General features: G+C 37.0%; 1 protein-coding gene across 1 annotated transcript in view; it reads right to left on the bottom strand.

Annotated features, from left to right (window-relative positions):
- Positions 1-2380: 2380 nt before the first annotated feature.
- Positions 2381-27945, bottom strand: part of LOC107663767 (alpha-mannosidase 2-like) — a 59760-nt gene continuing 34195 nt past the window's right edge. Inside the window, exons 6-19 of the mRNA XM_016454075.1 lie at positions 24465-24638; positions 20914-21100; positions 20530-20707; positions 20193-20404; positions 16968-17153; positions 15473-15587; positions 15310-15377; positions 14909-15074; positions 14501-14731; positions 14294-14416; positions 12134-12248; positions 8842-8975; positions 4223-4364; positions 2381-2711 (exon numbers count right to left, since the gene is read on the bottom strand). Coding sequence (XP_016309561.1) covers positions 2557-2711; positions 4223-4364; positions 8842-8975; positions 12134-12248; positions 14294-14416; positions 14501-14731; positions 14909-15074; positions 15310-15377; positions 15473-15587; positions 16968-17153; positions 20193-20404; positions 20530-20707; positions 20914-21100; positions 24465-24638 — 2186 coding nt within the window. The 3' untranslated portion in view covers positions 2381-2556. The remainder of the gene's footprint in view (positions 2712-4222; positions 4365-8841; positions 8976-12133; positions 12249-14293; positions 14417-14500; positions 14732-14908; positions 15075-15309; positions 15378-15472; positions 15588-16967; positions 17154-20192; positions 20405-20529; positions 20708-20913; positions 21101-24464; positions 24639-27945) is intronic.

Below are 27945 nucleotides of genomic sequence, written 5' to 3' on the forward strand. Positions count from 1 at the left end.
AATATAGTTTAATAGGGAATCAAGGATGGGGCGTCCGAGCGCTGACTGACTGCCATTGAGATGAGGGGATGGTTCAGGTACATGTATGACATGTGACTCAATATAGACGGATAGCTGTTTGGTGCGGTCTCCTCACTCTGGGCCTAAGACAGAAAAGTCAGCATTAAATTAAAATAGGTTTCATTCTAAATCAGGAAACTGTGCAAGTATGTGAATGCAAACACTCCTGAATTAGTCTTCTACAACAACTGTCCTGATTTAGTAGCAGCATTTCCAGGAAAATCTAGCTAAGACAGTTAAAGTTATTTAAACTATCATCGTATAATACATACAGTGGGTACGGAAAGTATTCAGACCCCCTTCAATTTTTCACTCTTTTCGTATAATACATATATTACATAGAGTGCCATCAAGCACTGAGGTTTGTTACAGCCACAATAACACAAGAAAGAACATTAAAGCAAAGATGTACAATGGGACCGCAATGACCAGTTTCTGATATGTTTCTGGCCTAAGTAGACAGTAGCCAACAGGTTATTTTTTCAACCCTGCTGGGGAAAACAAACAGGTTAAGGTGGTCAAGCCGGTTATTACAGCATTAGAAACTGGGCGATGGTTTGTTGTTGGTCCACAGTGTCCACAAGCCGGCAGTCCATCTGTTTAAGCATCTAGACCACCTAATGACCATAAACGACAAGATTGGACCCACTATCAGTCCTGTAAAAACAGCTATAGGGTTGGGCCGATAGACGATGCCATCGTCCATCGCCGATGGCTGACAGCCATCACGATGTTAAGCTGACATCGTGATTCCTTCCCCCCCACCCCCTCTACCGCAATCTGCCGCATCCCAGTTCCGTGTTCGGAAAGGAAATGAAGTGTACTACGGAAACCCTAAAGGGAATAAATAGCCTACGAGATGGGAGGATTAAAAAAATATTTCAATACATTTTCTCGCAATTATATCGTTGGGCAAGTATAGGCAACTGTATATAAATTGCGGGCATCAGGGAGCCGCTATTGAAACCCCTTTTGATTGCGCGCTCTCATTTTACTTTCACTTTCGAGATTTGTGATCACAAGGACTCTATACTATGGAGCGGCAGTACTTACCACACATTTGACAAGATTATATATTTGTCAGTGGTGCTCAGGATCTGCAAATCATTCGCCATCGTCCTATCAGACATTTCTCCTTACTCTGTGTATGTGGTAAGTGAACTTTCATGTACTGTAATGCAACAGGCTACCGCTAGCAAGCAGCTAACCTTTTAGTGTCTCCGTAGAACGCGTTATTTGTTTCACGCTTCGGGCACACTCCTAATCCCGCCCCCGATGTCATCGTCCATCACGATGTTTCACTGCAGACATCGTCCGATGCCAATTTGGTAGACATCGCCCAACCCTAAACAGCTAGCACCTTAAGCTCATCTTCTGGGACTGTTAAAGCCATAACAGGTTATACTATTTATCTATATACATACACTACAATTAAAAAGTTTGTGGTCAGTAAGATTTTTTTTTGTAAATAAATTTTTACTTTTATTCAGCGAGGATGCATTAAACTGATCAAAAGTGACAGTAAACACATATAAAATGTTGCAAAGTTCAAAATCTTTTGAACTTTCCAATTAATCAGAAATCATGAAAAAAAAATTATATATTAAAAATATTTAGCACCACAAATGTTTTCAACATTTATAATAAGAATGTTTTTTTGGAGCAGTAAATCAGCATATTAGAATGATTTCTGAAGGGTCATGTGACACTGAAGACTGGAGTAATGATGCTGAAAATTCTTCTTTGCATCACAGGAATAAATTATGTTTTAAAATAAAATAAAATTAAAATTGTAATAATATTTCACAATATTGCTGTTTTTAACGTATTCTTTTTGATTAAATGAATGCAGCCTTGGTGAGCATAAGTGACTTTTTCTAAAATATTTTAAAAATCTTACTGACCACAAACTTTTGAACAGTAGTCAAATTTTTTTATTTATTTATACATTTTTTAAAAAATCATTAAAAACTAAAAGCAGTCCTTTTAAATTCGACATATGAATGTAGGCATCATAGCATTATGGTGTACAGTATGAAAAATTTATATTCTTTTTGAGATTGAAAATAATTGCGTAAATTTAACAGTATTATTAAATAGTGTTTTTAAAGATTAAGTGAGTGTTAGATGATGGCAAAAGTAACCTAAATATAAAAACAGGGGAAATTAACATGTGCAATTAAATATGCAATATTTATAATTTTAATAACAAAAAGCCTTCCTGTAGCTTGAACAGAGAAAAGCACTAGCAATGCCATGGTCATGAGTACATGTAACTTACATACAATAATCAGCTAATAAAGGTCTTAATTTATTTTTATTTTTTTTTGGGCCAAGTGTGTCCTATACTCAGAATCTGTGCTTAATTGTGTTTCATTGTGCTTAACTGTGTCTTAAATGAGTTTCAGCAGGGAACTTCCAAAATTCCAAAAAGCCAGACACTGAGAGCAAGTGGTCATTAATGGATGTATGTTTTTTTTTTCTTCTTTAGCTCAATCATTTCTCCATCCTGATTACCTCCTCCGCAGAGCTCCTCTTCTCCAGTAGTAGGCGGAAGGAGTTGGCAGTGATCTTATTGTCCAGCACTCCCTGGCCTAAACCTCGATTATCATCCTGATTGAGCCTGCGGTCCATAATCACCTCCAGCTGACCTGTGGAATCCACAGCAATGAGCTTCATTAGGATGTCACACATACTTCACCACAACACCCACTGATGCCTCCAATGGACATGCATAAATCATGTGTTCCATAGACCACGAGACCATAGAGCCTGCTGTTTGAGCACCAAACAAATAAATCTTTTTTTTTTACAAAACAACCTGACAAAACCACACTTGACAGATTGTATTATGAACAAAAGCACTTTACATTCAACTTTTGGAGTGTTTTTCACCAATTCACCTACGCCTGTAGACCTGCCAGAGTGGAGTGAGGCCATATCTATTCAAACAAAAACCCGAGAATAGCAGTTCTGATGGTTACTGATGTGTCTAAATGTAGGCTGTCAAATTATTTGCTTACGGTTTTGTAACTGTTGCAGCATTTAGTTGGCATGTGGTATTTACAATGACATGAGAGGGACATTCTCATTATAAAGAGCATTTTATTTTTCAGAATGTCTTAATATTTGGTTTGACAGCAGTTTCTGTAATATCTGTCGATCATGTTCTCCAGCATGATTTGAGAATGATCCAAAGAGCATTTAGGATGATATTAAAAATCTATTCAATTTAAGGAATAAGAAATAAAATACAACACTAAAAACTAAAGTCAGTAATTTTGGGGTTTTTTTCAGTGCCAATAAATGTTGTGATGCTTAAGTGAAATTAAGCATTAAAACATCATAATGTAAACTAACGTTCAAAATGTTGGGGTTTTTGGAAGAAGTCTCTTATGCTCACTATTTGTTTGATCAAAAAACAGTAAAAACAGTAATATTGTGATTACAATTTAAAATAACTGTTTTCTATTTCAATACATTTTAAAATATGATGTATTCTTGTGACGAAAAGCAGAATGTTCAGCATCATTACTCCAGTCTTCAGTGTCACATGATCTTTTAGAAATCATTCTAATATGCTGATTTTGTGCTCAATAAACATTTCATATTATTATCCATGTTGAAAACAGCTGTGCTTCTTTATATTTTTGTATAAAAACCATGATTTTTTTTCCAGGATTCTTTGATGAATAGAAAGTTCAAAAGAACAGCATTTATTTGAAACGGAAATCTTTTGTAACATTATAAATATCTTTCCTGTCACGTTTGATCAATTTAATGCATCCTTCCTGAATAAAAATATTAATTACTTTAAAAAAATATATTTTTTTTAACCCAGACTTTTGTATGTTAGTGTAAATATGGGCATCTGTTAATACTGAGATAAATAGCTGAATAGTTGAGATGATAAAATTCCTATATCTGAGTTCACATGGTCAATAGTACAAATTTGTTTATTTGATCAGTGTCCAAATAATGCTGAATCTGGAATGTTTAATCATGCATTATTAATTAAATTAATTGCAGAATCTTAAATGTTTCTTGTTAATTTTAGACAATAACTTTAAATTCTTAAAAACCTTTTTTATTTCCAGGTTTCATTCAGATTTTCAAACCCAGATCCAAAACCTACAGCACTTAGAAGTGAGTTAAAACTGACCGCTCTTGAGGCTGGCCGCTCCGAGTGACTGTGCAGTGAGTAGAGAGAGTCTGGCGCTGGAGTCCTGCAGGTAGACCATGCTGGTCATGGGGTAGAAGTTTGCCTGAAGGGGGAGCTTAGCCATGGTTTTCCTCGGCTGCACCTGTAAAAACAGCCCACGGCATTTTTAGCACTGCAGGGAGGAAAAGCTCCAAATTCCCCCTGCAAACACTGAGTGTGGGCAGGTGGAGACACTTATCTGAAGGAAAAAACACTGTAAATTGATGAGCTTCGATGTGTGTGCACAAGTGTGTGTTAATGTGACTTGGAGGAAAAATGGATTGGATATTCCACTGTTTTTATTCATGAAGCATTTGTTTTTTGAAGTCAGTTAATTAGTTTGGACCGAAGAAAAGCACTTAATCCTGGCCAAGGCCAGAGAGTCATCATCTGCTAATTAAATGCCACGCTAATACTCCAACATGTAAAAAAAAAAAAAAACATGATAGAGTGATTTAAACTGACACTTGTTTGTTTTGGTCAGCCCTAGAGCACACTCTAAACTCTTTTTTGATTAATTATTTGTCAAAAGAAATGAAAAACAAACTGACATTTTCATTATGCCATCCAGAAACAACTAGGCATTCTGGCACTATCAACCAAAATCAAACAAGACTGCCAAAACATAAATTAACTAACTTCTGATGACTCCTTTGTTGATTAGTGTTACTCGTCAGTAAACAGAATTAGTCCAGCTAGCCGTCTATATCCACACCTTGAGATCATGTATTTAACTTAAATCCGGCAACAACATGCTTCTTGTCATTAAAATGTTTCACTTTCATTTAGGTGTGTTATCTTTATTCAGAGACTGATGAAAATGTGGTTTCATCACATTTGATGTGTGTGATCAGGCCATAACAGCAGCATCTGTTCATATTCTTGTGTTTCAATTAATTATAGATAAAATTAGATAATTATTTTATGATATTTGTTTACTGTAGGGAAAAGAGGCCAGCAGACATGTTGTTGGTACCCAATATGACGTTTCACAGAAGAAAAAAATCTATGCACGAGTCTTTATATTATGTAAATTTGAAATAGAAGTCTTTTGTAACATTATAAATGTGAACAATTTAATGCGTCCAACTGAATAAAAGTATTAATTTCTTTTTTTAAAAATCTCACTGACCTCAAACTTTTGAAAGGTAGTGTATATTCTGTTACATTTGTCATCAAATTACACATATTTTAGTTTCTTTCCGTAAAAAGGCCAAAGCATTTTTGCTTTCTTTCCTTCAAAACTTCTGACTATATCATCAAAACCATGTTTTGATAGGATGAAGAGGCTGAAATTTGTGGGCAGGTTTAGTAACATCCTAAAGTCAGTCCACATATGGGCTGGTTCAGTGAGAGATCTTTAGGTTACTAACGTAACTCCGGTTCTCTGAAATCATGAAGTGAGGTATCTCACTATGGAAACGCCCCAGGCGTGACCGTTTGCAGAAGCACCAATGACACCATGTCTGCCTAACATTCGCTCGGTATCTCACTATGGGATATAGACAACTCCCATATTGCCGATGTACTGACGAAGCAGACTAAAGATGAATATGATCTGAATTAAACCTCTTTGACCCAACTGAAGTGGTTAAAGCAGATCAGTAAAGTCTGAAAATTTCGACAATGTTGTCAATAAACTGGATATAATAAACTGGATTACCCAAAAGCTTAATGTACCATTTGTCCACTCGCTCCCAGTGGGCAAGTGAAGGTTCTGTTACGTCCAGTCTATAGAACCTCACTAAAGTGTGTGGGGAAGTCCAGTTAGCAGCAGCACACATTTCCTGGATAGAAATGCCCTTAAATAGTGCCCAAGATGTAGCTATACCTCTGGTAGAGTGAGCTCATAACTCGTTTGGGGGCTCTATATTCGCGTTATTGTAACATAACACGATTGCCTCTACAACCAAGAGGGACGGCTTTCCCTTAAAAGAGTCGGCCCACGAAATAAAAAGCTGATTTCTTTTGCTAAGTGCCCTGTGTCACGTGTTGGTTTCTGTTTAGTTCCTGTCTGCCCTTATTTGATTCAGTTCCTGTTCTCATTTAGTTAATCATCATTCATTAGTTATCACCTGTGTTGTATTAATAATCTCATTAGTTCCCTTTGTTTGGGTTTTGCTTATAAGTCCTCAGTTCTCCCTTAGTCTTCGTCCGTTCACCGTCATGTTTAGTTTGCTCTTAGATGTGTCTGATTCATCTGTCTCCTGGTTATTCTCTTGATTTGAAGTTGGAATTAAAGATTGTGTGCTGGATGTTGTGCACTTGTCTCCTGAGAGCACAGTACCTGTGACAGATGAATGGACCCCTAAACAAGATGGATTGGGCTGAGGACCAGTTGTGCTGCCTGCGACAGGGTGGTCGCCCTCTGGAAAGGTATGTGGAGGAATTAATTGAGCTTTCCCATTAAGTGAGCTGGCCCAATGCCTCTCTATGTGCCTGTTTTCAGTTGGGACTGGATGAGAACACTATTCGTTGTCGTTTCCAATGATTGAGTTCCTGTTCATCCTTAAATGGCTCTAACTTTGAAGTAAAGGAGGTTGGAGAAGTTAAAAGTCGTTCTCATCCAGCCCCTTCTGAGAACCACTGGACCTCGCCAGCTCACCCCAGGCCGAGATCCTCCACATGCCTGGGCTGGGGGCTAAGGTAGCGGACCCAGCAGTAACATCTGTCAGTGCTGAAATCTGCCTCCCTTCCTCCGTATCCAGCTCCCAGAACCATTCCGATCCTCAGCCCAGAAACAGCCATGATCCACTCTCCAGAGACCGCCCCAGAATGCTCTCCAGAGCTCAACCAGGAGCCCAGCCCTACTTCATCTCCTGAGTCTCTTTCATCTCCTTCTCCTCTGCTGGTCCCGTCCAGCCCTCCTTCGTCTCCTGAGCCCCCTGTATTAGTGAACTCCGCTCCTCCAGAGCCCGCTCCTCGTAAGCGCCCTCCAGAACCTGCTCCTCGAAAGCGCCCTCCAGAGCGTCCTCAAGTGCCCGCTCCTCCAGAGCGTCCTCCAGAGCCCGCTCCTCGAAAGCATCCTCAAGTGCCCACTCCTCCAGAGCGCCCTCAAGTGCCCGCTCCTCCAGAGCGTCCTCCAGAGCCCGCTCCTCGAAAGCATCCTCAAGTGCCCACTCCTCCAGAGCGCCCTCAAGTGCCCGCTCCTCCAGAGCGTCCTCCAGAGCCCGCTCCTCGAAAGCATCCTCAAGTGCCCACTCCTCCAGAGCGCCCTCAAGTGCCCGCTCCTCGAAAGCGCCCTCCAGAGTGCCCTCAAGTGCCTGCTCTTCCAGAGCGCCCCCCAGGATTCCTAGTTTTCCCTAAGAAAATTTTTTTGGGGGGGCCATATCCCCGTGGCCGAGCCAGCTAATGCCACGGAGGATCCGCCATGGCCTCCTGAGTCTCCTGATCCGCCTTATCAGCCTCCAGGGTGCCCAGCCCCCCTCCCCACACCTTCCGGGAGGGGGGGCGATATCTTTCACGTGTTGGTTTCTGTTTAGTACCTGTCTGCCCTTATTTGGTTCAGTTCCTGTTCTCATTTAGTTAATCGTCATTCATTAGTTATCACCTGTGTTGTATTAATCATCTCATTAGTTCCCTTTCTTTGGGTTTTGTTTAAAAGTCCTCAGTTCTCCCTTAGTTTTCGTCCGTTCACCGTCATGTTTAGTTTGCTCTTAGATGTTTCTGATTTATCTGTCTGTTGGTTATTCTCTTGATTTAAATTTGTCTCCTGAGAGCACAGTACCTGTGACACCCTGGTTCTCTGTACATACATTTGTAGAGTCTGCACCGGACATAAACAGTGTAGCTGCTCCTCCTCTGGACATGAACAAGGTGGTGGATGGAAAGCCATCAGATCTACAGATTGACCTGAACCAGCATGATCGAATACTGTAGGCATAAACGCCGGGTTAGTTCTAAAATTTACTTTTTGACCACCCGGAGCGAAAATCATACATGAGGGATGAACTGATAAGGCATGCAGTTAACTCACCCTTTTCGCTGTAGTAAGAGCTAGTAACAGAGCAGTCTTTAAAGAAAGCAGCTTTAAGGAGATCTTCTCAACAACCTCGAACAGGGTTTTTGAGAGCGCGTTCAGGACCACGGACAAATCCCAGGGCGGGACCAGCAGTTTTGATACTGGGCGTAACCGCCGCGCTTCTCTCATGAATTGACAGACGAGAGGATGCTGGCCTATAGTACCCTAGTCGAGTTCTATATGATATGCCGAGATTGCGGCCAAATAAACCTTAACCGTGGAAAAGGCTCTACCCTTATCCAGGAGGTCTTGCAAGAAACAAACCCCGTCCAAAATTGAACATAAATAAGGGACGTTTCTTTCCCTGATCGCTGCAGCGATTGGTCTGCCATGATTGGCAGACGTGGTGTCATTGGTGCTTCCGCAATCGGTCACACCTGGGGCGTTCCTATAGTGAGATAGCGAGCAAATGTTAGAAAGAGAACCGCAGATTCCCCTGATGAGCCCTGACCGATATTGCCTTGCCTTTATAACCCACACTGGCATATAAACAGTGTAAACTTTATTGTGTATGTGGGTGTCAGGGAGAGAGAATAAAAAGAATATACTGATGTCCTACCTGGTAGCCATTGAGGTCAGTAAAGAATCGATCTTTGCTGTTCAGATCTGAGGTTATCCTCATTGCAATTTCATGGTTGATTTCGCCTCTTATATCTACGGTGTTACAGAGCTCAACAGACTGACCCTCTACACCTATGAGAAAGAGAGAAAGAGAGGGGTCAAAACGGACGAATGAGCACAGGCAACAGAAGAGGATTGGATATCTGTTTCCTCCACTTCCATACTACAATTTCTATATCAACACTCACATAGCATCAACTGTATCTGAGTATTTAAAGGAACAGTTCACAAAAAGTATCATTCTCATGTTGTTTTAAACCCATGATTGATTGTATACTGAATACCTACAGTAATTTAGCGAGGACCACTAAAGACCACTTCCATATAGACCAATAAGTATCATTAGGCTGATAATGCACAAAACAACATCTAATTTACTGTTTGGAGCATAATCACATACAAACCACCAAAATACCACAAACTGTACATTTGCCAACAGCAAACGACTGCTTTCCTTTTTTAACTTTAATAACTTGTTTGCCTGTTCCTGGCTAAAGTTGAATTTGAGCAATTCGATTTTCAGAGTATGGTGAAAATAAGTAAACACTCCTTCATGCTAAATGTACAATTTGAATTGGACTAATTGAGCCTTTGGGAATAAAACAGTGCAAGAAACAAATATGGTCCGTTTCCTTTAATTAAATTAAAACCCCTTAAAGGTGGAAGAACATGCTCCATATAAGCAGCACAACCACAAAAACAAGGTTATGCTTTATGGAGTACGATAGCTTGGAAATATTTCTACATGAGTGTGTCCTCATTAGCTCATAGTGTAATGGTAACCTGACACTTTCAGTGAGCAACCATCACTGATATTATTGCTCATACTTTGAGTTAATGATTTGAACAAACACCTAAGCATACATATTAAATTTTGTTTGTCCAACAGTCATAAATTATACCTCAAACTGTGTGGCTTGATATTACTTTTCGATTTAGGTGGAAAAGTTCTAGATTTATACTAAAGAAGGACCTGAAACATCTCTAGAGACACAGAATATCATAGAGACTTGGGCTCTTTTGACTTGAGCGACAACATAACAATCACCCAGAACACCCAAGCAATCACACAGAAAAAACTAAAAACTACTCAAAACACCTCAGCAATTAGATAAAACACTATTGCAACCACCTGAAGGAACAGTTCTCTCAAAAATGAAATTATGTCATTATTAACACTACTGTCCAAAAGTTTGGGGTCAGAAATATTTTTTTTAAGAAAGAAATTATAAATACTTTTATTTAGCATAGACACATTGATCAAAAGTCAAAGACAGTCAAATAAATGTTGTTTTTGAACTTCCTATTTATAGAAGCATCCTGAAAAAATGTATCATGGGTTCCACAAATATATTAAGCAACACAACTGTTTTCAACATTTATAATAATAAGAAATGTTTCTGAAGTAGCAAATCAGCATATTAAAATGATTTCTGAAGGATCATGTAACACTGAAGACTGGAGTAATGGTGCTGAAAATTCTGCTTTGCATCACAGGAATGAATTACATTTTAAAATATATTAAAATAGAAAACAGTTAGTTTAAATTGTAATACTATTTCACAATACAATCTTAAAAATAAAGGTTCTTTACTGGCATCTATGGTTCCATGAAGAGCCTTTAACATCCACTAAATCTTACCATTGCACAAAAGGTTCTTTATAGTGGAAAAAGGTTCTTCACAATAAGGAGAAAAAAGGTTATTTTAAGAACTGTTCACTTTTGGGGAACCCAAAATGGTTCTTCTATGGCATCGCTGTGAAACCCCCTTTTAGAACCATTATTTTAAAGAGTGTATTACTGTTTTTACTGTATGTTTGATCAAATATATACAGTCTTTGTGAGCATAAAGGACTTTCAAAACTTTCAAGAACATTAAAAAAATCTTACAAACCCCAAAACTGACAAAGTGAATGAAGACTTAGTCTAAGTTCAAACAAAATGACAAAAAGCAGCTTTACAAAATCATGAAAGTATTCCACACAACTTAATGAATGAATCATTCTCTTGTTTTGGATCTATTATATAAATCAGCTGACTGTTCACAAAATCAGTCTGAATGATTTCTTCACATATCAAACTGATCAGGTCCGCAGGTTCAACCTAATGATCTGGTTGCAACAGTTAATAGTCCACAGGAGGGGAAGATTATCAGTGAATAACGGATTAAATTAAAGGTTATTGTATGAACACTTGAAATTTAGTGAACAAGTTGAATACACTGCATTTTTTAAAAACTTTTCTGATCTTTTTTTATGTCTTTTTGAAGCTTGAAAGCTTCAGTTGCCATTTGTTGTAATTGCATGGAAAAGAGCGACCAGTACAAGCTTCAGAATTTCCCCTTTTGTGTACATAATGTCAGAGACAACTATTTTGTGTGTGAGTTGAACGTCCCTCTCCTTAAGCTTTGCATACTAAATTCCAGTTTGAACTCAAGGGAATAACCCACAAGAGGTTTTGCCTCATTCTTTTCTTTTTTTGGACAAAAACAAACATCACTGGGGGAAAGGTCCCTAAGGCTCATGTGACTGCCCTGCTCTTTCAAAAACACTCATGTATGTTATCTCACCCACCCATAAGGGTCACAAACAGACCGTCCAACCCCCGGTGCTCTTGATAAGAAAGCCTTTCTGAATGCATTTCATTCTTTCACAAAATGATCCCATTTTAGCACACCATTAAATATTTTTTTGGACTGTCTTTTGATATCAAACTTCCTTTCTGATGTTGATTAAATATTTGTAACTTAGTAGTGTAATGCACTGCCTTTTTAGGCATTGAAGATTGCACAGTTTGTTATAGCTTGAGGAACATTAAAAAGGCTTACTTTTAAAATACAAAGATTTATAAAACAATAACTGAGCTAGAAAATAAAAAAGCTTTGTACAGCATCCAATAAAGCACTCTTGTACTAAACAAGCCGTTATAGTAATGTGAATAAAAAGCTCTCTTAACAAAGATTACTTGGAAAAGAAAAGGAATTTCTGGGGGTCAATCAACCAGAGATTTCCTGAGGTTACACTGCTACCCTCCCACCATCGACTTTTGGCATTAACAAAAACTCAGAAGCTGCCTAATTATACAGGACTTCCCTAAGACAACTAGTCGAACTTGAAAATGTCATTTTGCAAATCCCTAGTGTAAATATTTGATTTACATACTGTAAATAGTGGTGACTGCAAGCGTAACTGAGAAGTGCAGGTGTTGAGTGTTTGCTTTCCTCTCTTACCGTGGATGTTGTAGAGCCGAAGAGTGTGTGTGATTTGTGTGAAGGTAGTGGTGACTTCAGAAAACAGCAGTCCTTTAGTGACTCGTACCACCGGCGGCTGAGAGGGAGAGTAAATCTGTGTGAGACAGAAAGGAAATCAATGTGAATAAAATCAAACTCATAAAATCCCCTCAGAGCAGAGCTACCGAAGACACTGCATGACAAAACTGCCTAATGTCCTGATGAAAGAGAGAGTTTAGCTCTTATGAGGTTTCCCAGTGTTGGGGTGGATAGCAGATAAAGCTGTGAGCAGTTATTATATTATACCGTTATATTTAGAACTCCAATCAGCCGAATAACATAAATTTGAGTGAAACTTTATAAAAAAATATGTTCCAGCAAACTTTCATTGTAATCATTTGTTTGCCTCAAATTAACCACAAGCCTGCTGCAAATAGTTTTTAGAGTAGTGGGCATATACAGTTTTCGTTGCTGTTATTGTTATTAAATGAAATGAAAATCTTGTAATTATTTACTTTGCAATGTGAATGACAATGTTACCCAGTATTTCCTGCACCTCTATTCAGCAGTAGCAAATTATATTTATGTAAGAAAGTTGCAATGCAAATAATGATAATACTGTTATAACTGTTGTTATTGTTATTGTTGTTATTAAAGAAAATGTAAGAAAGGTACAATGCAAATAAAATATAATAATTTTAATAATAATACTTGTACAACAACAATAATACTACTAATTCTACTACTAACAATTATTATTATTATTATTATTGTTATTAAAGAAATAGTAACTCAAAATGAAAATCATGTAATTATTTATTTTGCAAAGTGAATGATGATAAAAGTCAGAATTTCCTGCACCACTATTCACATTGGCACCAGCATCGGAGGGGAAACGCTCAAGTTGTGGTGCTCATGGGAAACCTTAAAGGTGCAGTAGGAGATCTTGGAAAATGCTAACTTTAGCCTGATAGCACTGAAAGCGAACGTCCCACCCTCCCTGCAATCGCCGTCCAAAGCCACGCCCCCTGAACGCATACACAGACCAGACGACCAGAGACATTTACATTTACATTTACATTTAGTCATTTAGCAGACGCTTTTATCCAAAGCGACTTACAATTGGGGGATACATAAAGCGATTCTTCTTAAAGAGGCAAACAGACACAGGAAGTGGTTGTAATACCAAGTTCTTAGACATTGTTCAAATAAGTACAAGCTAGAAAGAGAAGGAATAAATAAAGAGAGAGAATTTTTTTTTTTTTTTTTTTGTTTTTGATGAAGTCAAGTAGCTTCGAAAGAGATGGGTTTTCAGCTGTTGCTTGAAAATTGTCAGGGATTCAGCATTCCGGATAGGGGTGGGAAGATCGTTCCACCAGCCAGGAGTGGTGAACGAGAATGTTCTGGAAAGTGATTTTGAGCCTCTCTGTGATGGACAACATTACTACAATATATCATGTGTTATTAACCGGCAAATACATATGTTGACAGGCAGGTATGAAAGCTAATCAAAATGCTCGGACCGAGTGTTATGATTGGACGAACATTTATTGGTCCTACGCCTTCCACAGAATATATAAATACATATAAATACATTTAGACCACTTAACTTAATGATTGCTATCGGGATGTGAAGAGACTTTCAACCAGCATAACAAAAAATGTTTCTGAAGACAATCACCTATTGCACCTTTAATTCAAGGCTTAATTATGATTTCAACCACTCCACTTTCTATTAAGGGTGCTCTGATCAGGATTTTTGGAGCCGGTCACCGATCGCTGATCACAGGAAGCAGTATCTGCCGATACGATCACCGATACCGATTTTTTTGAAGCCTTCTTTTTATCATTTAGAATTATTTATCATGCCAAACCTCTCAAGGCAGGCGCGTGTCAGCTTGAGATCGGTTTATGAGGCCTTTAAAGAGACCGCCAATCAAACTTCCCAAAGCGATTATTGGCCGATAGCGATCGGTAGCCGATCAATCGGAGCACCCCTACTTTCTATTGATTTTCTGTTTCTCTCTACTACTATGTTTATAAACAAAATGTAGGAAAATATTCACTCAGAAAGAAAGAATAAGAATACTACTGGGCAATATATGGAATATTTGATTAATCTAAAAAAAAAAAATTACAAATGATTAAAATAGTTTTTACTGTTGCTTCTTTGTCAGGCAGGAACAGGTAGGCGCCGCTCTTGTCTTTATTGCTGGTGGTGCCGTACCAAACAAACTCCACCTTGACCAGAAACTCCGCGTCATCCTCCTTCAACCTCATTTTCTGTAAACAAGAGATGTTCTCTGGAGTCATTCCTAAATGTATGACCTTACCGCAAACCCAGAGAGCAGCAGTCTATTATCTAACCTCTAAAAGACCTGTAGCTGTAGAGATGGAGAGTTTCAGGTGAGGGTTTTCAATGTGCACAGGAGCCGCATCTTGTTGGTAGAACTGTGGGAAATGCTCCAGTTTACTGACTGAAATCTGCCCGCCATCCTGAAGAAACATGTACTTAGCAGCTTCTGTCCTTGGCTCCATTCCTTCCATCAGCTGATACACGCTCAGACCCAGAGGAGCAGCTTGAGCCACAAACGACAACTGTTGAGGAAAAAACAAACACGATTAAAGACACCATGAACTGGCTAGAAGAGCATTTAGATGACTTCAAACTAAGCATGGACTAGTTTGAAGAATCCACACTCTTCAGATTGATCCTTTCCATAAACAACATACCCCTAATGCTGTGATATGATGCATCGATGTAGCAGATCTCACCTGAAAGACGTCGGTAGCAGCATGACTGGCATCATTCCACACTGCACTGACTTGAGCACGGACCACATGACCAAGAGCATTAAGCACACGCACTTTAGGAGTAGTCACGTATACTGTAACCATGGATGTCCTGGCTTGCTCTGTGGGGTTGTAAACCACCAACAACCTGGGAACAGCAAAAAAATTAAGCATTTTTATGAAACATTTTTTTGCCACAGATTCTGCTGCCTCTACTTCATCCACTTTAACACATGTACCATGAGGCCATTTTCAACTCAACATTATTCTGCTATAATGCACAACAGCAAGGCTCCGGAAGTAAAACTCTAATTTGTTTCTTCTATAGAGAAATGTATTTTTAAGGATATTTAATTTAGAAATTGAAGGAATTATTAATTTACCTTGGTTTTTCACCAACTTCAAGAATAGTTTTGCGAGGTAAGGCATCTTGGGATGGCTGAACGTCATCCTGTAATACAGAACCAGCAAAAGTGTGACATGCACAAGGCAATATCCAAATTTCGGAGTGATGCCATGTTATGGATGTACAATATGAACACTCACCATTTGAAGAAAGGGATTTGAAGGATCATGGTAGTATGCTGGTTTGTCCTTGAGCACCAACCAGTGAGCTGAGCTCACAATCACTCGCTTCACATTCAGAATAGAGTGAAACAACCTTAAACATAACAAAGATCAGGATGTTGCTACAGTACAAATGTGCACGCCAACATTCATGGGTAAACCAAACCGTTTCAATAATGAAATTCACTTGGGATGCATGTTATATCACTGAACCATAGTGATATGAACCATAGTGGTTCATATTTGGTTTGTTTTACCTGATAAGATCAAATAATAAGAATCAAATTTTTGTTTTTTTCTTTATCAAAAATTAAAGTTTTTTTTTTTTTTTTTTTTTTAAGAGTAAGGTAATCCATAGTGATATGAACCATAGTGGTTCATATTTGGTTTGTTTTACCTGATAAGATCAAATAATAAGAATCAAATTTTTGTTTTTTTCTTTATCAAATTTCAAAAATTTTTTTTTTTTTTTTTTTATAAGAGTAAGGTACGTTTATGTAAACTAATATTATAGTGGTTAGTGGTTAATCTGAACTTGCAACCCAAAGTTTCTATACTAGCATTCTAAAGTTTGGGGTCAGTAAGATTTTTTATTTATTTATTTATTTTTAAATGTAATTACATTTTATTATTATTATTTTTATCTTTTGAATGAATAAATGAATGAATGAAATTAATACTTTATTTTATTAGGGATACATTACATAATTCAAAAGTGAGGGTAAAAACTTTAGTTTTTTTTCCCCCTAATATTTCTATTTCAAATAAATTCTGTTCTTTTGAACTTGCATTTGTCCAAGAATCCTGAAAAATGCACAAATATTAAGGTGCACAACTGTTTTCAACATTGATAATAATAAGAAATGTTTTTGACCAAATCTGAATATTAGAATGTTTTCTGCAGGTTCATATGACACTGAAAAAAGAATATTATAATTATTATTATATTTTCACAGGAATACATTTTAAATTCAATTTTAAATTTTAAATTGTAATATTTCACAATATTACTGTTTTTACTGTAGCTTTGATCAAATACAGTAAATGCATCTTTTCGTGGAAATATTTAAACTTTTGCATCTAGAGAGTATGCAAATACACAACCAGATATGAGAATTATTTCTGTAAAATGGGTGGTTAGGAAAATTCTTTGTCTGATAGTTTTTTTAAATCATTTTCAAATAATAATTTAGGCTGATTAGCCCTAGAAAATGTATTATTAATGTTTTTCTTTTAAATATATTGGCGGTCTTTTGTTTTGTGTGGATATATTCATACATTCATTATTTGGTCATTTTACCATGGTTTTCAAGCAGATGGTAACGACTGCTTTACGAGCAATTTGAAGGATCTATGCGACTGCCACTTTGGGGCGAAATGCAACAAACGTATGCAAATGTTGAAGGTAGTGAAAAAGTAGCAAAAGTCTTCTATACATCTCACTTTCACAGATATTTCAGGAAAGATGTGCTACCTTGTTCCATAGTCCACAACCACCCAGTCTTTGCCCGTGCCCGTGATGGCATCATGATGCTGGAAGAGACCTAGATTGCGTCTGGCTTCTGTCAGTAACTTGTAATTATCCACTGCAGGGTAATCACTGGGCTGGCCGTACTTCTGAATGTTGGCCAAGGTCAGAGAGTAGAGGACCTCAGCTGCCCTGCGGACAAACATAAAGTGATATATGAAACTCCTTCCCTCGCAAGATCAAAAATTCCCACAAATCCACACTGAATAAATGCAGTGTTACAAGAATCCGTCTGGCATCAAAATACCTCCTGAATCCGGCTAATGTTCAAATTCCAGGAAAAGAAAGACAACAGTCTTGTACAGTCCCTGTTGTGTTGGGTGTGTCAGAGTGAAAACAACAATAATACCAGAATCTCTCCACATTATAGTAACAATACAGGTGTCATCTCTCCGAATAATGACCTTCTCAAATTTTCCACAGGAGATGAAAATCTATAGCTGGGCAAACCTCACAAAACCTGTTGGACATGAGTCATATTTCACATGTTGAAAAAAAAGAAATGATATTTTTCCTTTAAGGCAGTAGTTCTCAAACAGGGGCCCGGGGCCTCAGAAGGACTTAAAAATATTTCAATTAAACAAAACAGTGGTACCAAATAGATCTTTGAAGTGAATTGATAAAGCAAGACTAAGTAGTTTCTGCAGATCAAACATTTCAACATTTCTGTATATGGTTCACAGACAGTAGTCTAAAAATCCAGTACATGCGACCTACATACTTCACATCAAACATACATCTGCTTTCTGCTCCCGCAAGAACAGCCAAACACTGACATTAATAATTAATTAAACATGAAATGACCTTGGACTGAATATCTCTAATCAGTCTACTGTGTGTGTGTGTGTGTGTGTGTGTGTGTGTATGTGTGTGTGAGAAACTGAGCAGAGCTGAACAAAGTCCTATTTGCTGTGTGAAAGAAGCCATCGTGTAGAACGGGGAATAGTTTAACAACTGCATACTCATGAAAACTGTCTCCAGCCTACATTTAGACACCCATCAAAATGCAAATACTGCGTTAAATAGAGTTCTCCACATCCGCGAGCTGAAGGTGTACCCAATCTATTCACTTGTGTGATCAGTACAGCCGTCTTTGAGAGGACAGGGTATAGACGTACAATACAGGAACTAAATGAGGGAAATTAATATTCTTATCACGCATCGCACTAAACAATGAAATGCAGGGCAGCCACTGACATACACAAACACAAACACACACACACACACACACACACACATACAGGATGTATAGAACACATAATATAAAAAAACTCAATCATATACATACAACATGGTATTTAAATGATACTTCATATTACTTCAAAGAATAGAATACTATGAAATTACTATGGTACTACCTAATCTATACCATGGTATATGTCCATAAAACACGGTAAAACCATGAGACATGAACCAAAACCATGGTACTACCATGGTGAATGAACAAAAAACATGGGACATAATACCATGGAACATTAATTTTATAAAATGGTAATACCATAGTACTTTTTGTGGTTAGAGGGTTTAAAGTTAGAGCTCTATTGCAAGGTTATTTTAGCATTATTTAAATAATAATAATACTGTATTTATTAATATTTTAAATGAGTTTTTTTATATTTTCAGTTTGGATTATTATTATTATTATTATTAATTATAGGATATTATACATTTTATTTTTAATTTCAGTTTGTTTTAGTCATTTTGTTATGTGCTTTTCTCATTTTTATTTGTTTTTAAAATAAGTTTTAGGCTTTTATATTAGGCTTTTCATCTAATATTTATAATAATTTCAGTTTTTTTTCAATTACCAAAAGCAATTTTTAACAATAACAATAGTGTTCTACTGATACATGTAAAAAAAATGCCTGTAGAGGAGCATGTAGAAAAATCAATGTGAAAAATCAATATGTACCACTGTAATGTCAATTAATGAGAACTGCAAAGACATTTCAACAGTTTCCTGCTGTAAAAAAAAAACAAATAAAAAAATAATTATATAACAAGGAGTTATTTCTTTCAAATTCCACATATTAGCGGTAATTACTTTATAAAGGGCATTTTCTTAATAAGATCAATTTTCATCTTTCTAGGGCCAATATCATGTTAGAAAGGAGGTGGCACAGTCAATGGCCATGGTCAAATAAATACTAAAGCCACTGAGTCGCTGGCTCAAAACTTGCTGCTTTAATTTGCTGTGACCTTGTCACAGGGCTTCAGTCTTATCGTGAAAACACAGCCATGTGACCTTCGGCTTTGTGTGTTAGTTAGCAGCATACAGCACTGCAAGAAAAATATGGTAACGTCTGTTATCACAGAGCTCCATTTCCTATAGACAGACTCTACCAGCGACCACGATCAGTTCAGGGGCCGGTTGCATAAACTGCTTAGACTAGTCTTAAAAGTTAGTCATCTAACTTATTTCTGCAAGACTGGTCATACATTTTTCAAATCGGTTACATAAAAAAGTAGACTGGTCTAATTTAAATCCGAAAAGTAAGGCTGATTACCACTTGATTAATTGCTAGTTAGTCAAACTAGTTCTTAAGACCTGTCTGACTGTGTGTGCATGAGTCAGACAATTTGAAAAATGCTATTTTTGTGGCTTTTAGTGCATGTGTGTTAGGTCATCTGTATGCTAGTGCACTTATAAAAGTTGATAAGCAAACTTTTAGCAGATAAGCACATTTCAAATTCACAGTCTTTTTCTGATGACCAACCAGACCAAAAATATTTTGGTCTCTAAACTTTGAATAAAAAAAAAACAAAAACAACAAGTGATCAGACTTTGAAAAAGCTACATTTCCAGAAAATGTCATTAGTTTATACAATATGAATTGCAAATATTATTGCACAAATTAGCAAGGCATTCTGGCTCATAATTGACTTTGTTAATTTTGAACTCATGGTTTCAAAGGCAAGTCAAGTCCAGACATATGGAAATAGTATTTTTTTTATTGTTTCAATTTTTGGACATTGAGACCCAGACCAAAAATATTTATGCAGTGTATTTATGCAGATTAATGCAGTGCATATTTTCATATTTGCAGTTCACATTTTCTCTTTGGTGCAATGAATGACCTTTTGGTGCTAGAGAGAGTTAAAGAGAGAGTTTTGCATCCTATAAACTTTTGCTGATCATTTTCCAATGTGGTTAAAGTTGTGAAGGCTTACCGGAGGTGTGATTCCAGCACTCTGTCCAGGCGTTTATAGAACGGCCGTGAGGTGAAGTATCCACTCCAGTAGTGGTCGTCTCGATCCGCGTAAGTGAAAAAGTCTCCACTTAGCACAGGCAAAGCCAACTGCCCAACATTCATGCCAACCGGATCCATGCCAGTGCTTTTACGCAAGGCCTCGAAATAATCTGAAATAGTTCCAAATTGGGCCTGCAAAGAGAAACAAAAGAGATAATATAGGAACACATATAGAATTATGGTTGAAAATATACCAAGAAGAGTTCAAAGTGTGGCCAATTAAAGGAAACACTGAAGTCTGTCTAAGGATGCTAGACCTGGACATGAAGCTCAGGGTGAGAATTCATGTAGTCGAAGAGTTTCTGGTAGTTTTCAAACTGTTGGTCCCATTCGACAGCTTCAGCGTAACGGAAATCATCTCCAAGTGGAGCCAGCAGCACATTGGTCCGAAAAAGTTTGGATTTCTTCCTGTACTGGTCCAGCAGCGTCTGAACTCTACATATGGAGAGAATAAACTAAGTGGAGGGAAATCTAAATCTAATCAGAATTGAGGGAACACAAATCCACAAACAATGACACAAAAAAAGGGATTAAAAATGGTTATTTATTGGAACAGACTATTTCAAGACATAGTTCAAAACAATCAAATAAGGTAGTTATGTCCTAATGTCCGTGACTGTTACTGGTGTGTATAGCTGTACCTCTCCTGTATGTTGTTATCTGTGATAGCCTGAGGAGGAATTCTCCACGGACAGCTGATTCTTCCTCCCGGCAGCCTTTTAAAGTCAAACTGGCAGCAGATTTTTGGGTCAGGACCACATGTATGGGGAACATCGTAGCTGTAGAATGGCATCATGTGACACAAAATGTCTGAACTCGAGTCCTGATCTGTTGGAATCAAAAACAAATGCGAAGTTACTAGTCTTGTGTGGCCATGCGAACAAAAAAAGGCCATTGCCTACTGTTAATAGTGTAGCGATAGATGAAGCACAAGTCACACAGAAATCACTTTTAAATCAGTCGGTCAATGTTGCAAATTTACATGACTAACTTGAACCTGTTGCGAACTCTGCATCCCTATCATGTGGATTCCTATTGAAATGACTGGATTTTGCCTAGGAAAATTCACAGAACAACGGTAAATGTGACAGCATCTAATATTTCAATTTTACAGTTAGCATTGTTATTGTTGTTATTTCAAGGAAAAAAGGTCTTTGTAATCTTCCCTTTTCTTAATAACAAAAATAAAAATAGCTATATCGCGATATATACAGAGTTCTGGCATGAAACTCTAGATGGCGCAGTCCGATAGGCCTAACTCAATCTGACCTAATGACATCATTATCACATGGCACAGCTGATTGGTTCTCTCCTGTATCGGTAGCCAATGAGCTCGCTGCTCAACATTTGCCAATCCCTCCGAGAGATGTCATGACAGAAATATCGTTATCATGAAATAAAATTTCTCATACGGTGAAATAAGATTTTGGTCATATCACCCACCCCTACTACAAATCACGAAATGATCCACTAATGTCAAAATCAAATCATATTTTATTTGCAATAAAAATATTAAATTACCCATTCAGCACAGCATGTGCTCCAGAGTGACCTTCATAAAAGCTGTGCAAATAAATAATGCAGGATTTTCCTTTAAACAAGGGACCAGATGTGAAGCACAGAGTAGTCTGGCTGTCTGTTAAATGGTGATATATGGAATTACATTGAACAGAAAGCTAATTCAGCCTGGCATAGAGTGCACGCTGCCAAATTAACTGTAATCATATTTGTTCAGCACCGGCTACAGTCAGAGATCTAAGTTAGGAGTCCCTTTTTCCAGGGGTTTTTAACATTAGGTCTGGAAAAAACAGCAAACAGATAAACGACACTGAACAGGCAGACAACGGAGAACAATAGATGGGATGTGGGAGGACGTTTCCTCTGACTTCTCTTTTGTTTACCATTCTCAGCTCTTATTTTTCATTCAGATCATAAGAGAACAAGTGCCAATGGAGCAACACACAGCAGCAAAAATATGAGAACACATTATCATGAGAACATATAATCATACTTGAAATGTATGAATGTCGTTGCATGAGATCTCAAACCATGTGGCATCTGCAAACAAATGCTACTAGATCTAACTTCCCTTTTTGAGCCATTTTTACAATGATTTTACCAAGCTCATTTTCAGTTAGGTCAGTTCTCCTCAAGTTCACACATGAGTAACCACAGGTGTATTTCATCACATTAAATATAGGCACTTAACTATGGATTGAGAAACGTTATACCCTATATAATGAGATATTTGGACAGTTAAAGGTTGTAGAGCTTAGTGTATTTCTGCACAAAATATTATACATGCATATTTACACATGATTCTGCCTCACTAATAAGCACTTTCATAATGCAAACTAAAAGACATGCTTTAAAATGATTAGACTTTTTGAAGACATTTCCCATGCTTCATGATTCAATATTTTTTATAGTTTTATTTATTTTAATAATTATTTTAATACTTAATGTATAGCCTATTAGTCAAATTCATAAAATTGAAAGAGGCAAGGTTGGTAGTTCAGCAGTGCAGCATTAAACAAATGTACTTAGTGGGCTTCTGTAATACGCCTTTGTTTCTTTGATCTCCTTCATTAGAATAACAAAGCAAACAAATTTACATTATAATAAGTCCAAAAATAACCAGTTACACAAACAAAGGACGTTAAAGTTTTAACCTTTAAATCCTTTGTTTTTTGCAATGGGTTATTTTTAGGTTCTAAAAAGCTCATAATAATTTATATTCATTTTATAAAGCCACAGATAAAATACTTGTGCCATTTACAGACTTGTGAAGTTTGATCTGGACTGAAAGGTTTTGCGGCAAAGTGTCTTTTTAGAATCTTTTTAAAGGGGCCACTAAAGTAGTTATTTAAGCACTTTGTTTGAAACAACTCTAAAACACGGCTGCCGTTGTGCTCCCTTCTGTTAATTAATTAATTATTTTCATTTTCCATTTTAATCTCCATTAACTCATTTATTATTAATTTATGCTGTTCGGAATGCGTTGGTAATGCTTCATAACCGAAAAAGTACCCAAATGCAACTTTCTGAACAGCATAAGTATTGTTTTATTATTTAAAATCGATTCATATCTTATATCTTTCTGTGCATTTATTTTTGCTTGTACAATACTTGCTACTTGGTTTGATATGTTGTACTCTGTTTCCTAATGCAACGACATTCATGCATTTTCAAGTGTGGCACAAATGTGTCTAAATTTGACACTCTGCATGGTTTATTTCTTGTAACAGCTCAAGAAATGAGACCTTTTTCTTTTTCATGATACAACATTTGGCATGAGGTCTTCGACTGAACACTATTGACATGTAGCTACATGCAGGATGTTACCAAACAATATTTATCCAAAGGAAAGGGGAACAGGAAAGGGTCTAGGGTGTGTGATGCACGGTCACGGCACCATTATTTTAACCACGCTTCCTGTGTGGTTTCTGACCTCCTGAGGTTGATCATTATAGCTCCTGTTTGTGTGGTTATCTTTCAGGGTGAGGGTCTGAATGACCTCCAGGGATGGAGATGCATCTGGAATAGGAGGCGAGCTTTTACTAGGCACAGACTTTGTTAGGTCTGTTACCAGGGCCAGCAGCTGCAGATGCTTCATGGAAAACTGGATTTATCTCACTTCAACCTCTGTTTCTAAAATCGTGAGACTAAATGTAGCGAGCAGCCCCACCTACCTAGGTTTTAATCAGCATAATCGCTAACTAAAAGATGGATTCAATCAATGGGAAGCGTGAATGGCACCGCCGAGCAGCTCATGTGATTAGAACAGAGATTTCCAATCAAACGTGTGAGGCCACTCTGACACACAGTCAGTTCTGAGACTTAAAGGGACAGCTCACCCAAAAATGAAATGCAAAATGATTCTGCGAACATCTTCATTTGTGTTCTATGGAAGAAAAAGCTGTATAGGGTTGGAAAGACATGGTGGTGAGTAAAAGATGACCCGACTTTCATTTTTTAGGCCATTTTTTAACACTGATTTTGCAACTTGAGTCAAACTGAAATGTCAAGGTATTTTATAGTAAGTGACCTGTCATCCAATGCATCATATTTACTAGTTTAAAGGAATACAGAAAATCATCATAAACATTAAAGCACTGCATAAATGAACTATAAAAAAAGCATTCTTCCATAAAAACATCCTCTATTTCCTACATCAAGATCAGTTGCTCACCCCAGTTCTGTCTCCAGAAGAACTCCAGGGTCTTCTGAGAGGCAAAGTGTTTCTTCACTGAGTAGTGCACTCTCTGGATCAGCATGTTAGATAGACCGGCTTGTCTGAGCAGGTAAGCATGGGTAGGAGTGTGACCGAACGGATCCACAGCCCAGCCAGTCTTGGGTTTCACTCCTAACAAAAAAGGGGAGGAATATGGCACACAGTATTACGTACTAAACATACTAAAAAGGTGTAGTATTTTAAGTGCTTTCCACCACTACATGTAGTTAAAACGTAACATGTTGTCTTGCGTCATCACTCAAAAATGTTCAGAGGTTTTAGTATAGAAAAATATTAATTATATGTATTAATATTGCTGATTATTAGATTTACTAAATGTAATGCATTACTGATGCATATAAATGGTTAATGATTCAATAATATTCTTGTTCAGTGTTCAATAATTAAAAAAACAGAATGTAAAACATACAATGATTATTTAACTATTTAATTGAATTGTATTTTACCGCATTGACTGAAAGCCATCAGAATAATTATAGATATATTAAGATACACTACCATTCAAAGGTTTAGGTCCAGTAAGTGTTTTTTTTTATATACTTTTATATCAGCAAAGATGCATTAACCGTTAAGACACAAAGAATGTTACAAAATATTTCTATTTAAAATTATTATTTTTATTTTTTTTACTTTATATTTATCAAATAATCCTGATAAAAAAGCATTACTTTTAAATTGTAGTTCTTTTAAACTAATAATATATAATAATATTTCTGTTTTTTTTTTATTGTATTTTTCATCAAATAAATGCAGCCTTGGTGAGCATAAGACACTTCTCTCAAAAACATTACAAAAAAACTTAATTCCCAACCTTTGACCAGTAGTGTATTTTAAATTGTATTAATATTTCACAATATTACGGCTTTTATTGTATTTTTGATCAGATAAATGCATCCTTGGTGAGTATAAGAGACATCATTCCAACACATTAAAAAATCTTACTGACCCCAATCATTCCAATATACACATACATGCAGAATTACAGTATTTCTGTCTTGGCGAGTATTCACACAAACATAATCTGTTATGTCTTAAGTGAACGTTTGGTTAACTGTTGGGGAAAAACATCTGATGTGTAACATTGTATTAGTAGGTCTTAAAGGAACACTCCACTATTTTTGAAAATAGGCTCATTTTCCAACTCCCCTAGAGTTAAACAGTTGAGTTTTACCGTTTTCGAATCCATTCAGCCAATCTCCGGGTCTGGCGGTAGCACTTTTAGCTGTAGCTTAGCATAGATCATTGAATCTGATTAGATCGTTAGCATCTCGCTCAAAAATGACCAAAGAGTTTCGATATTTTTCCTATTTAAAACTTGACTCTTCTGTAGTTACATCGTATTCTGTAGTTAGCCTATTTTCAAAAATAGTGGAGTGTTCCTTTAATATATAGGCCAGGGGTGTCCAAACTCGGTCTTGGAGGGCCGGTGTCCTGTAGATTTTAGCTCCAACCCTAATCAAACACACCTGAACCAGCTAATCAAGCTCTTACTAGGCTTGCTAGAAACTTCCAGGCAGGTGTTTTGGAGCTGGTTGGAGCTAAACTCTGCTGGACACCGGCTCTCCAGGACCGAGTTTGGACACCCCTGATATAGGCCGTCTGTCTCATTAATGTTAATCAAACAATAAAAGAAAAGAGGGAATCGCTCGCTGCTCTTGACTGAACTACTTTATTTGTAATGAATACACTAATGGCTATGCAGTGATTTTTACATTTGATTATTGTTTTTCTTACTTGAATGATTCTGTTCAGATGTCAAATGAAGAAAGTAAAGCACTGTTAATTTAATTTGCTTATTTCTTATATTTGTTTTACTATTTCTTTGCCTCTTTGTGCTTATTTTTAATAACAAAGATAAAATAACAAACATATATTATGATTAATATAATAATTATGGTTACACTTTATTTTAAGGTGTCCTTTTTACAGTGTAATTATACATTTAAGTACTGAGTAATATTAATTAAATACATGTACTTACTATATGGTTAGGGTTAGGATTAGGGTTTGGCTTAGGGTTACTTGCATGTAATTATGCATAATTAATTGTTATTATAATAGTAAGTACATGTAACATGTGTAATAAGGACACCTTAAAATAAAGTGTTACCATAATTATTTTTAAAGAGCAGGTCATATGGTATTTTAAAGTGTCCTAATATTGTGTTGGAGTCCCCTACAACAGGTCTAAATGCATCTAATGTCAGAAAACATTGTGGTTTTCTCAAAATATACATTTAATATTAGAATCATTTTTCAATGATTTCGAAACGATTCGTTCGAAGCAGTTCTGAGCTTAAGGTCTGTAAACTCCTCCCTTCTATAAGCCTACTCTGCTCTGATTGGTCAGCTGGCCAAGTCGGACTCTGTTGTGATTGGTCTTTCCGTATACAATGCGTGTCAGAAACGAAACGCCCATTACCATAATTTATTTTTGCTCCGGAGGGTTACTTGTAAACAAAGATGCTATAAGGTTACAAAAATGGCATCGATATTACCTTATCAATTCGAGCCCGAGTCCGAGGATGATACCGATGCAGTCACTCAACCGGAAACTCCATCGCAAGAACGACTTGATCAGGACGTTTCTCAGTGGTAAGTTTAAACTTTGTATGTGGTACTTTACATGATGTGACAGCAGTTTTATTGCATTAATGCGTGTCGGAAACGAAACCATTAATTACCATAATTAATTTTTTTGCTCCGGAGGTTTACTTGTAAACAAAGATGCTATAAGGTTACAAAAATGGCATCGATATTACCTTATCAATTCGAGCCCGAGGCCGAGGATGATACCGATGCAGTTGCTCAACTGGAAACACCATCGCAAGCACGACTTGATCAGGACGTTTCTCAGTGGTAAGTTTAAACTTTGTATGTGGTACTTTACGTGATGTGACAGCAGTTTTATTGCATTCATTATTATTATTATTTACTTATTTGAGGTGCACGTGTGGGAACGGTGTTAGATATGATATAAACACACTAACTAGCAAAAGTGTTTGTGGGCAGGTCAGAGTTCGTATTTCGTGGGCAGGTGGGGATTATGCAAATGTGTTACATTGTTACGTATATAGGTAACAGGCAGAAGATTCAAAAATTAAGTTAAGGCGGTTCAGAGTCGACTCTCTCTTTTGAGAGACAATATCTTTATTTATCATGCACTTTTTTGATTAACAACTTTGCAGACTGTTTACATTAAAGGATAGCTATGTTACAAACCAAAAAAATATATATTTTTCGAATGCGAGCTTCAGTGTAAATATTGCATCAAAATCAAACCAATTTGAGCACGATTTAAACACGGATGATTGTAACCAAGTTCGTCTGCCTTGGAAAAACTAGCGCGTCTCCGACATAGTGATAACACTCGTTGCCTTCTCTAGTGCAGCTCAACCAGGTCTCGTCCCATTCGTCG

This window comes from Sinocyclocheilus anshuiensis, unplaced genomic scaffold, assembly GCF_001515605.1.
Source record: "Sinocyclocheilus anshuiensis isolate Anshui unplaced genomic scaffold, SAMN03320099.WGS_v1.1 scaffold123, whole genome shotgun sequence".
Taxonomy (NCBI): Eukaryota; Metazoa; Chordata; class Actinopteri; order Cypriniformes; family Cyprinidae; genus Sinocyclocheilus; species Sinocyclocheilus anshuiensis.